Genomic DNA, 12474 nt, shown 5'->3' with positions numbered 1-12474 from the left:
AAAAAAAAAAAAAAAAACCTAAACATATGTTTACCATACAACCCAACAACTGTACTCCTGGGCATTTATCCCAGATAAATGAAAGTTAACATCCACACAAAGAGTTATACCCAAATGTTATCTTTATTTCTAATAGCCCCAAACGAAAACAACCAAAATGTCCTACACTAGTTGAATGGTTAAAAAAAAACTGCTGTACAGGTCTGTATAGGTTGGGTATAGTGACTCACCCCTGTAATCCCAGCACTTTGGGAGGCTGAAGCAGGTGGATCACGAGGTCAGGAGTGCAAGACCAGCCTGGCCAAGATGGTGAAACCCCATCGCTACTGAAAAAATATAAAAAATTAGCCAAGAGCAGTGGCATGCACCTGTAATCCCAGCTACTTGGGAGACTGAACCCAGGCAGCAGAGGTTGCAGTGAGCCAAGATTGCGCCACTGCACTCCAGCCTGGGTGACAGAGTAAGACTCTGTCTCAAAAAAAACCCTAAAAACAAAAAACTGCTGTACATTCATACCACAAAATAGCAATCAGGAATCAGAAAGAATGAACTATCGCTACATGCAACAACTTATATGTGACTCAAGGAAATTACCTTGAGTGAAAAAAAAATGCCAATCTCAAAAGGTCACATACTGTATAATTCCATTGATGTAACATTGTCAAAATGACAAAATTATGGAGATGGTTGCCCAGGGTTAGGATGATGAGAGGGAAGAAAGTAGGTGTGATCAGAAGAGTAGCAATGAGATATTTCTAGTGATGCAATAGTTCTTTATTTGATTGCAAATCTATACACATGCAAATCTTGATTAAATCTACACAAGGGATCAAATGGCCTAGAACAATACATACATTGTACAAATTTCAATTTTCTAATTTGATATTGTACTGTATATGTAAAATACAATCATTGGGGAAAAATGGGTAAGGGATACAAAGGACCTCTTTGTACGATGTTTTTGCAACTTCTTGTGAATCTATACTTATTTTGAAATAAAAAGTTTTTTAAAAGTACAAAAGAGCAAAAAGCAGAGCTCTTAAAAACATGGGCCAGGCATGGTGGCTCATGCCTGTAATCACAGCACTTTGGGAGGCTGAGGCGGGTGGATTGCTTGAGGTCAGGAGTTTGAGACCAGCCTGACTAACATGATAAAACCCTGTCTCTACTAAAAATACAAAAAAATAGCTGGGTTTGGTGGCGGGCACTTGTAATCCCAGCTACTTGGGAGGTTGAGGCAGGAGAATCGCTTGAACCCGGGAGGCAGAGGTTGTAGTGAGCCAAAATTGCACCATTGCACTCCAGCCTGGGCAGCAGAGTGAGACTGTCTCAAAAAAAAAAAAAAAATTAAAAACATGATGGCAGAAATTAAAAACTCAAGAGATGGATTGGAAGACAAAAGTTAAATCTCCCAAAGAGAGCAGAAAGACAAAGATGAAGGAAACAGGAGATGAAAGTTAAAAAGGAGAACCAGTCATATGGGTATCTATATGAATAGAGAACATCAGAATAATGAATTCAAGAAAAAGAGGATGGAGAAAATGGGAGAGAGAAAGTTAAGAAAATTTTACAGACTAAAAAGGCATAAATTTCTGGTATATATCAATATCTTTGTAAAAGCGCTAACACTGGGGACCAAAAAAAAGGTTCCACAAGCTTCCTGAGAGGAAAATTCAGTCACAAAGCAACAGAATGGCTTTGGACTTCATAGCAACACAGGATACTAGACCACAAAGCAATGTTTTCAAGATGCTGATGATGGCCAGGTATGGTGGCTAACACCTATAATCCTACCACTTCGTGAGGCCAACGCAGGATTGCTTGAGCCCAGGAGTTCAAGACCCTTCTGAGCAACATAGGGGGACCCCATCTCTACAAAAAATACAAAAAATTAGCTGGGCACGATGACGCACACCTGCGGACCCAGTTACTAGGAAAGTGGAAGGATCGCTTGAGCCCAGGAGGTCAAGGATACAGTGAGCCGTGTTTGCATCACTGCACTCCAGCCTGGGTGACAGAACAAGATTCTGTCTCAAAAAGAAAAAGAAGAAAAAAGACGCTGATGATTTTCAACCAACAATTCTATGCTCAGTCAAACTCACTGGCAAATAAATGTTAAGGTAGAATAAGAACATTTTTAGACATGCCTAACATTTTAGACATAAATTTTTAAAATTATTTCTTGTGAATTTGTTCTTAAGAACCTACTGAAAGTTGAGCTGTTTTCAAACAAGAGAGTAAGCTGGGCATCTTTGTCTTAGGCACAAACATAACCACACAGAACATCCCTGCTCCTCTTTCCCCACACTCCTAAGGTTAAACCTCCTTTTCTTTCTCCCATATTCTTGATCTCATTTATGGTAGCTGAGATTTAAATTGACCATCACAGATCTCTCAAAGCTAATCAGGAAGTATCGATGATTTTGCCCCTTAAATATTTATCCTCAATTCCATCCCTAGTTCAATGGCCTTAGTTTAGATCTGTTATCAAAATAGTAACTACTGGTAGGGCATGGTGAGACAAACCTGTATTCCCAGCACTTCGGCAGGCAAAGGTGGGCAGGTGGCTTTGAGCTCAAAAGCTCAAAACCAGCCCAGGCAACATGGTGAAACCCCGTCTTCACAAAATACACAAAAATTAGCCAGGCTTTGGTGGTGTGTGCCATAGTCTCAGCTATTTGGGAAGCTGAAGCTGGAGAATCGCTTGAGCCCAGGAAGCAGAGGTTGCAGTGAGCTGAAATCTCACCACTGCATTCCAGCCGGGGTGACAGAGTGAGACTCTGTCTTAAAAAAAAAAAAGTAACTACCTAACCAATCTCTTAATTTCTAGTCCTAGAGCCTCCTCAAATCCAGCTTCCGCAATGTGGCTACAGCCATCTGCCTAAAATGCAAATCTGACCATGTCACGCCCTTACTAACTCAAAAAACTTCTCGAATTGTGACCAGCAGACAAGCTAAATATGTGGCAAACTGCCATTCTCCTCAGCTGTCTCTCCCACCCCTATGATGGGCGATATTAACATTTTTATTAATAATTTGATGGACAAATCATTAACTGTATACATTTATGGGGTACCATTTGACGTTTTGGTATACACACACACACACATACACACACATAAAATGTGGAATGATTAAATCAGACTAATTAACATATCCATCAACCCACTTACCACTTTTTTGTGGTGAGACATTTGAAATTTACTTTTGAAATATACAATTTACTCTACTTTGAAATATACAATATAGTTGAACTTTGGATAACATGAGCTTGAACTGTGCAGGTCCACTTATACCCAGATTTTCTTCTGCCTCTGTCACCCCAAAGACAGCAAGACCAGCCCCTCCTTTTCCTTTCTCCTTGGCATGAAGACAATTAGGATGAAAATGTTTATGATGATACATTGCCACTCAATGAATACTAAATATATTTTCTCTTCCTTACGATTTTCTTAATAATCTTTCTTCCAGCTTACTTTAAGAATTCAGTACAGGTATTGATCGACTTAAACGACCTATGCAACTTAACGACCACTCGACTTTACGACCACAATCGCTAGCCACGACTGCTCCGCGTCTGGCAGCGCAAACGTTGCCCAGCTGGGCGTACGACAGTGCGGACCAGCTTCCGGCAGCACTACCATCTCCGCGTGCGTATAGCCTACCCATCTTACGATCAAATCGTGTTACGACCGGTCTGTCGGAACCAATCGTGGTCGTAAGTCGAGCACTAGTTGTATATAATACATACAACATACGAAATATGTTAATCAACTGTTTCTGTTATCAGTAAGCCTTCCAGTCAATAGCAGGTTATTAGTAGTTAAGTTTTTTGGGGGATGGGGAGAGAGGAGTCAAAACTTATATATGGATTTTCTACTGGGGGCGATGAGTCTGCCGTATATTAACTATAGTCACCATGCTGTGCCAGAGATCTCAAAAACTATTCCTCCTGTCTAACTGAAACTTTGTGCCCTTGGATAAACATCATTTCTGCCCTCCTTCCCTCCACCCTCCAGGCTCTGGTAACTACAACTCTACTCTCTATGAGCTGGACTTTTTTTTTTTTTTTTTTAAGACAGAGTCTCGCTCTGTCACCCAGGCTCGAGTGTAGAGGCGCCATCTTGGCTTACTGCGACCTCCGCCTCCGGGGTTCAAGCAATTCTCCTGCCTCAGCCTACTGAGTAGCTGGGACTACAGATGTTCGCCACCACGTCCAGCTGATTTTTGTATTTTTAGTAGAGACGGGTTTCACCATGTTGGTCAGGCTGCTCCCGAACTCCTGACCTCGTGATTGGCCCGCCTCGACCTCCCAAAGTGCTGGAACTACAGGCGTGAGCCACCGCGCCTGGCCCGAGCTGGACTTTTTACAATGCCACATATGTGTGATCATGTGGCATTTAGACATTGCTAATTGACCATGGCTCTCCTGCAGGGCTTAGACTCAGCCTTACAACTTTCTCAACTTAGCACCAGGCAGTCAGCAAGAGATCAAACAATTACAACTCCTATTTGGAATAAAGGCTAAGAACCTCAGCAAGGCAGAGAAAGCCTACACTCCTACAGGGGTTTGTTCGGAGTTCACACATACCTTCACTTGGGATGTTCTACCCGGGATGCTGCTTCACCTGGCTAATGAAATGCCCTTCCATCTCCACAACCCTTCTCTCAGTTGAGTCCTACCTATTTTCTCATAACATCTTGCTCCCTGGCCACACTTTACCAAATTCTGTTCACAGTTTCCTTCACTAGACGCAATTTATTAAAGGGCAGAGGCCTTGTCTTCTTTGTGCGTCTAGAGCCTACTGCACAGCAGAAGACCAATGTTCGCTGAAACTGCCGCAAACGCAGCAGGGGACTAGGGGTGAAACAGATGAAGCAACTGAAGGGTCCTATGGAGAGAGGGCTAAGCCTTATGTACTATTCCGCCCGTTTTCCAAAGGTTTGGTCAGCTTACTCCTGCTCTTCCTGTACGCCCACAGGGATGCTGGCTGGCTTTCCCCTCGTGCCATTAGTGTTCAGCGCTCCCTTCGTCTTTTTCTGTTTTGTAACTGTCACTCCAAGACAGTAAGCCTTTTGAGGGCAAGGGCTGTGTCTTTGTGTACTTCGCCCTTCGCAGCCACAAAGTACTAGCATGCGTACACGAGGAGAGATCACCCCTCACCACGGGGTCCTGAACGCAGCCCAGAGGCCCCCAGGCCCGCCCCGCTCCGCCCATGCTTTCCGACCCCTCCTCACGCCGGCCCCTTCCCGCCTTCCGGGCGGCGGAAGTAGCTGGCTGCTCTTCCCTGCCCACTTGGAGCCTTTTCCGGTGCGCCCGCCTCCTCCGGCTCTCCGGCCGGGATCTGGCCCTCACCTCGGGGTTCCCAATGTGCCTCCGGAGGGACATATTTGCTCCAACCGACCACGCTCGGGGTTCTAGCCTCACGGGTTGCCACTAACCCTAGCTTCCTATCCCCCACAACCTCGTTCAGCCGCCTCCCTATACCCTCTTCTCCGATTGGCCTATCTTCCCCGGCCAGCCAATGGGGACCCCGTTTACTCTTTCTTCTCAGGGTCGCAGGAAGGCCAGACTCCGTTCAATGGTTGCCAAGGGCAACGCGGGACGCCGGCTAGCGAGGCCTTTTGTGCTCTGGGTCTGGGCTCGCGGGCTCCAGCCTTAGGGAGGGAAGAGGGGCGCGGGGGGAGGGGAAGGCTGGCGCCTGCGCAAAGGCGAAGGCGGGGGCAGGGGCGCGAGAGCGGGACAAAACCAGCTAAAGTGGAACCATAAATACAGCACGAGACTCCCCATCCCCCAGCCCGTTTTATGGCTGTTTCAACCAAACATCTGGGCTACTGATACCACAATAAGGAATGTGATATGGGCCAGGGTTGTTCAGGAGAAATGGGAGAATATGGTTTATTATTTTCTGGTTAATATGCAAATTATGCAAAATACATGTGTAAATACAATACTTATAGGTGCTTTAAAAGCTTTTAGGCTAGCTAAAGAACGACATCCTTAATTGCAAAGCAACACGCCATTCTGTGGTTCATCGTTCATTTAACAAATATTTAATAAGCACCTTAGAAGAAAAGCTGCAGTAGGTTTTGTGGAGGATGGGAGGATAACTAGGACCCATTCCTGTCGTCATGGAAACCATTGTGACTCCTGCCACCAGCCACCACCTGTTCTCATTCTGGATCTGAAAATTAAGTCCTAGCACCTTTACAAAACAATTACATACACAGTTTGACTTGGCTCCTAAATGTTCCACCAAATCCATCAAAATTATTTCCTTTTACATGGAAGGAACTCTTTGTCCTTTGCTCTAAGTTGTTTTTCCAGGAATGGAGAAAGGTTACTCGGAGCTGTTCATACTCGCTAGTTCTCTGTTAGTGAATAAGAGCACACATCTGAGCTACTTCGGGTTCTGAGCAGATGACCCATTCAACAACATGGCCTCACATGCCCTTGTCCTCTTAGGCACTTCAGCAACCCAACCTTAGTGCTCACTCAGTGCTGCTTAACTAGAATCTTGAATTCTGGCCACAGCTGCTTCTTGCACTTGAGTCACTCTTTCATGTTTACTAAATTTTGTCTTAATATCCATAGTGTTCGCCAGTTCTTTAACCCCTGTAAAATTCTGTCTCTCACTGAGGGTTTGAAGGCTGCAAAAAATTGGAAGGAGGCAGAGGGAAGTATGTTAATCTAGGAGTTTTTGCATAGCAAGCAGAAACTTCTAGATTCATTACTACTTAGAATGGTGCACCTTGTGGGTAACCATAGAAATTATGGTAGAATCAGGGGAAAGGAGAGAGGGAGATGATAAGGGACTGCACTCAGAGGTGGTGAGAAAGAGGAAAGGAGAGATTTAAAGACATTTGTAGGTAATATCAATAGTATACATGAGAAGAGATAAGGAGGGGCATGAAATAGAAATGCATCAAGGATGCCTGTAGTTTTTCTAACTTGAAGAACTGAGTAGATGAGCGATAATGCATTTATCAAGTTAAAAAACAATAGTCAAAAAGCCAAAACAGCAGGAAGTACAAGTAGGTCCATCAGTCCATTCAACTCCCATTCTTCAGTGTTTTGGCTCACTTCTTTGTATGTTTGTTGTCTCTCTTTTGTTCCAGAGGGCATAGGAACCTCTGGTTTACTTGCCTCACTAGTCATTGTGGTTGTCAAATTTGGACTACACAGGAAGCATTATAGAGAGATTATAGAATCCAGTTGGATCTTGAATCCAACTGTCGGAGATGCTGACTGTGTGTCTAAGTGGGGTAATTTAAATACATATTCCTTCTCCAACCCCTCAGTTCTGATTCTGGGGCAGCTCCAAGGAGACTGCTTTAAAAGAGTCACCCCTTTCCTTCACATTTGGCCTCAATGGAATCCTTGGAAGGCTTAAAGCTATAAACCAAAAGACTTTTAACATCATGAATTTCTCTTTAGGATTCCTTTTTGATCGTGCTGTGCCAAACTGGATCAAAACTAAGGCAAAGTGCTTACTCTGAAGAAATAGGCAAATGGTGGCTGCAGCGGCTCATGCCTGTAATCCCAGCACTTTGAGAGGCCAAGGTGGGAGGATTACTTGAGGCTAGAAGTTCAAGACCCACCTGGGCAACACACTGAGACCCTGTCTCTATTAAAAATAAATATTAAAAAAAATAGGCAAATGGTACAAAATGATAATTGATGAAAGAGAAACATCCAATAAACATTAAAAAAACACAAAGTAAGATAGCTAGATCCCATTTTTGAACTACCAAATGTACAAAAGTTTTAGTTTTCTCTGTTTTTATTTAATGATAATGCTTAGAGCTGGCTGATGATTCATGAAACAACATGATCATATATTGTTAGTGTGAATGTAAAGGGGCATGATCATTTTGAAGAGTAACTTGAGAGCAGGTATTGAGAAGTCCTCAAATCTTAATATGCTAAGAATTCCTCCTAAGAAGATAATTGGACAAATGTACAGAGATTACATCCATAGATGTTTGCTGGAAGTAGACTTAAAATGATAAAAATTGAAACAATCTAATTGATCATTAATTTAAAAATGATTAAAAATAAATGCTGACATATTCATAAAAAGTAATCTTATGGAACCATTTAAAAGTATGTTTCAAAGCATAATTAAGGCAGTGGAGAGCTGTTCCTGCTATGGTTAATGAAAAGAGCAAGAAACACTTTTTATTTGCTATAATCCTGATTTACATGGAGAAAAATACAGGTATCTGCAGAGAAAAACTGAAAAAAAAAATCTAAAGCACCTCTGGATTATGGAATGTGGGTATTTCTTTTTTTCTTTACACTTTTGTGTATTTCACAAATTTTCTTCATTGACTGTGAATTAATTTTATAATTTAAAAATTACACATTCTCTCTAAGAAACGAAAAACCTGATGTTGACTTCAGCCTGGAAACTGTCTATGGCTTTTGTCTGGGCTGATTTAGATTGGAGCTGAATTCTGAGTAATTCCTCTATCTGAAGTGCCGCAGTTCTTGGCAGTAAAAGACTCTCCAGGCACTTGAGTAAGAGCCTTGCAATCAGAGTCGTGATTGCTAAGAGGTTCAAGCTTTGTTTGTAAGAGAATAAGTTCTGATTCTTTTCTTTAAAAGTTTCTACTTCCACTGATTAATCTTATTTTTCTCAAAGTTAGAAGTGCCCTTGCGAACTTCCATTTGTTTGATGTCTTCTTTTTTAACCTTGTGTGTGTTCCAAAAAGCTTTTATTCTCTGCAGAGCTGCTGGAAGCCCTAGACAGCTAAGTGTGGCTGGTTTAGGGCTATTTTGTGTTTTAGGTGCTTATTTCCCTTCCCCTGGAACTAAATGGGTGTTTTGCTCTCCAACAGGCTGGCCCTCTCCTGAACCTAAAGCCCTCTGGAACTTCCCCCATCCCAAATCCTTCTCCTCCAATCTCACAGCCCCCAAAGAACTCTCCACTCCCACCCTCTGCTCTCAAGCCTGATTTCTTAACTGCAGCCCAATACCCTCCCCTCAGACCTGTCTCATGATGTTTCTTCTCTGATGTGGGCCTTGGCTCCTTCCCTTGGCTTCATTTACCTTCATTCCCTAAATGACGTTCACTTCCAGATGCTTCTGGAACAATTCTGCCTAATCCAGTCCAGGCCCGGGGTCCTTCCCCTGGCCTCCAGAAATGGAACTGCACCTGAGGCAGTGCACCCACAGATCTGTAGGTCCCACTCTGCGATGAAGTCCCTGCAATTGTGGTAGCAATTTGATTTCATTCCACCTAGTGGAGGAGTGCATTTGAGGGAGGAACATACCAGCCTCTGAGTGGAGGCCTGACCCCTTGCCTGCCTCCGGCTTAGGATAGATTTCAAGTACATGTCCTGAGCCCAAGGGGTTCAGCCATCCCTATAGCCCCTTGCAGAGAAGTAATACCTCCCAGAATTTCTTTGGAACCGTCACAGGCTGTGTTACTTTCTGATGAAACGAAGAATTTGGCATCCTGGTTACTTACCTGATGGGGTTGGCATTCTCACCTGTGCCGTTCTGGAGCCACCTCTGTGGGCCACATGGAACTCCTGGCTGTTGTAGAGACATGCATGATGTCTCCTTCCAGTGAGATCCAAGACCTCCTTTACCATCTGTGAGCAGTTGGTTGTCACATGCCATGATTTGGCCTCTGGTATGGGATTTGCATAGAACAATGCTCTGTCACAGACTTAGTTCCAAGGGGGCCCTTGAGGAGCTGACCTGGGTCTCAGAATGGTCTGCCTCAAAGGGATGAAAGAAGAGTCAGTGTTAGGAGGTACCTGTTTCACTCTGATACAGTGGACACCTGGCAAGCCTGTGCCTTGTGAAAAGGCCAGAAAATGTGGATCAACTGTGTCAGATACTCATGTTGATTACAAGACAGAGTTTGGCTACTGTGGGGCAGGTGTTGAGAGGAAGATAGGAATTTGAGAAGGTCCCATCCCCCAAGCCCAGGTGCATAGGCCTTGCCTAAGACTAAGGCTGGACTAGGAGACTCAAGAATCACCACCTGGCCAAGCAACAAGCCTAGCAACAAGTAGCAAGCAACAACAGCCTACTGCTGAAGGGGAGGCAAGACTATGGAAAGAAACCCCCGCTCAACAGTACAGGTATGCAGGTACTGTTGAAAGCTGATGACAGAACAGGAATACTGAAAAAAACCCTCCATTCACCACACTAAGCACAAGATTATGGCACCTTCTGGTGCACTGAGGTTAGTGGTAGCAAAAACATAACTCAAACCAGCTCAACTGCTAACTAGATTAACTCAACCTGCCACAATACTAACTTAACAAAAGGAAGAGCATGGCCATTTCCAGGTATAACAATTTACCTCAGTCTCTCCTGGCTTGTACCCATGATGCCCAGCATTCAATAACAAATTATGATACAAAAAAAGAAGATAAAAACAAGACAGTGAGAGAAAGAGAGAAGAGAGAGAAAGAGAGAGAAAGAGGAGGGAGAGACAGAAAGAAAAAAGCTTACTGTCAAGAGATAAAATAGTCAACAGAACCAGGCTCAACAGAATCAGGCTCAGCAATAAGAATACATAAGACAGGGATTTTAAAATAATTATCACTAATATATTAAAAGATCAAGTAGAATAGAAAATACATAGGAACATATGGGTAATTTGGTGAATAGATGGAAACTATAAAAAAAGAAAATGTGAGAAATAAAAAACAACATCAAAAATGAAGAATCCTTGTAATGGAATCATTAGCAGGCTGGACATAGCTGATGAAGAACTTGAAGACAGTATGATAGAAATGATCACAAATGAAATACAAAGAGGAAAAATTTGAGAAGAGAGGTACAGAACTCATCTAAAAATCGGAGAACAATATGAAGGAGAGGATAGAGAGACAATAGGGAAGGGGAAATATTTAAAGATATAATGGCCAGGAATTTTCTAAAATTGATGAAAGACAAGGAACTACAGATCCAAGAAACTCCACAGCATAGATACAATCAAACCAAACAAAATAAAAATAAAATTTACCTATATACTCATTATAGACACAATGACAAAAAACCTAAGATACAGAAAAAATCTCCATGGCAGCCAGAGAAAAAAAAAGTAGTAGTAGATACAGAAGAACAAAGATAAAATTACAGCAAACTTCTTGACCATAATTGTATAAAACAGAAGACAATGAAGGGACATTTTCAAGTGCAGAAAGGAGAAAAAGAGTCAAACTTTAATTCTATACCCAAGGCAAGTATCTTTTAAAAATGAACATGAAATAAATTTTTAGATAAAAATTGAGAGAATTCATTGCCAGTAGACTTGTATTACACAAAATGTTAAAGGAAGTTCTTAGACTGGGCAGCATGATGAGACCCTGTCTATACAAAAAAATACAAAATTAGTGGGGTGTGGTAGCATGCACCTGTAGTCTCAGCTACTTGAGAGGCTGAGAGGTGGGAGAATTACTTGAGCCCCAGAGGTGTATGTTGCAGTGAGCCAAAATTGAGCCACTGCACTTCAACCTTAGCAACAGAATGAGACCCTGTCTCAAAAACAAAACAAAAACAAAAGAAGTTCTTTGGTGGAAAGACTATGATACTAGTAGAAATTTTGATATGCATGAAGAAATGGCCTGGGCATGGTGGCTCACGCCTGTAATCCCAGCACTTTGGGAGGCTGAGGCAGGCAGATCACCTGAGGTCAGGAGTTTGAGACCAGCCTGGGCAACATGGTGAAAGTCCATCCCTACTAAAAATTCAAAAATTAGTCAGGCATGGTGATGCATGCTTGTAATCCCAGCTACTCAGGAGTTTGAGGCAGGACAATCACTTGAAGCTGGGAGGTGGAGATTGCAGTGAGTGCCACTGCACTCCAGTCTGGGTGACGGAGCAAGACTCCATCTCAAAAAACAAAACAAAAACCAAAGAAATCAAGAATGATGAAAATGATAAAAAGTAGTATAAATTTAAAAGATAATTAACTTTAAGTTTTAATTCTCTTTAAAAGAAAATTTACTAAGTACAATAGTAACAATGTATAATGGAATTTATAGCACATGGAATTGAAATATCTGACTACAACAACACAAAAGTTAGGAGAGAAATTGGCAGTGTACATTTGGGAGGTTCTTAGGCTATATATGAAGTGATATTTCAAGGTAATCTCTAATAAATTTAATATACATGTTTTATAAACCCTAGAGCAACCACTTTTTAAAAAAGAGGCATTACTTGGCTGGACAGGGTGGCTCATGCCTGTAATCCCCGCACTTTGGGAGGCCGAGGTGGTTTGATCACTTGAGATCAGAAGTTCAAGACCAGCCTGGCCAACATGGTGAAACCCTGTCTCTACTAAAAATACAAAATATTAGCTGGCCATTGTGGTGGGCACCTGTAATCTCAGCTACTGGGAAGGCTGAGGCAGGAGAGTCACTTGAACCCAGAAGGCAGAGGTTGCGGTCAGCTGAGGTTGCACCACTGCATTCCAGCCTGGGCAACAGAAGGAAACTCTG

The 12474-nt window shown here is 42.6% G+C and overlaps 1 protein-coding gene across 5 annotated transcripts in view; it reads right to left on the bottom strand.

The window, feature by feature from the left end:
- The window catches only part of CEP41 (centrosomal protein 41), a 48652-nt gene extending 42981 nt beyond the window's left edge, over positions 1-5671 (bottom strand). For all 5 annotated transcript variants that reach the window (XM_017532544.2, XM_037739994.1, XM_017532541.2 and 2 more), the window contains exon 1: positions 5357-5671. Coding sequence is in view for 3 of the 5 variants with exons in the window: in XM_017532541.2 (XP_017388030.1) it covers positions 5357-5389 (33 nt within the window). In the remaining 2 variants the exon portion in view is untranslated. The remainder of the gene's footprint in view (positions 1-5356) is intronic.
- Positions 5672-12474: the final 6803 nt, after the last annotated feature.

This window comes from Cebus imitator, unplaced genomic scaffold (assembly GCF_001604975.1).
Source record: "Cebus imitator isolate Cc_AM_T3 unplaced genomic scaffold, Cebus_imitator-1.0 Scaffold77, whole genome shotgun sequence".
In the NCBI taxonomy this organism is placed as follows: domain Eukaryota; kingdom Metazoa; phylum Chordata; class Mammalia; order Primates; family Cebidae; genus Cebus; species Cebus imitator.
This window is presented reverse-complemented; position numbering and strand designations above follow the sequence as displayed.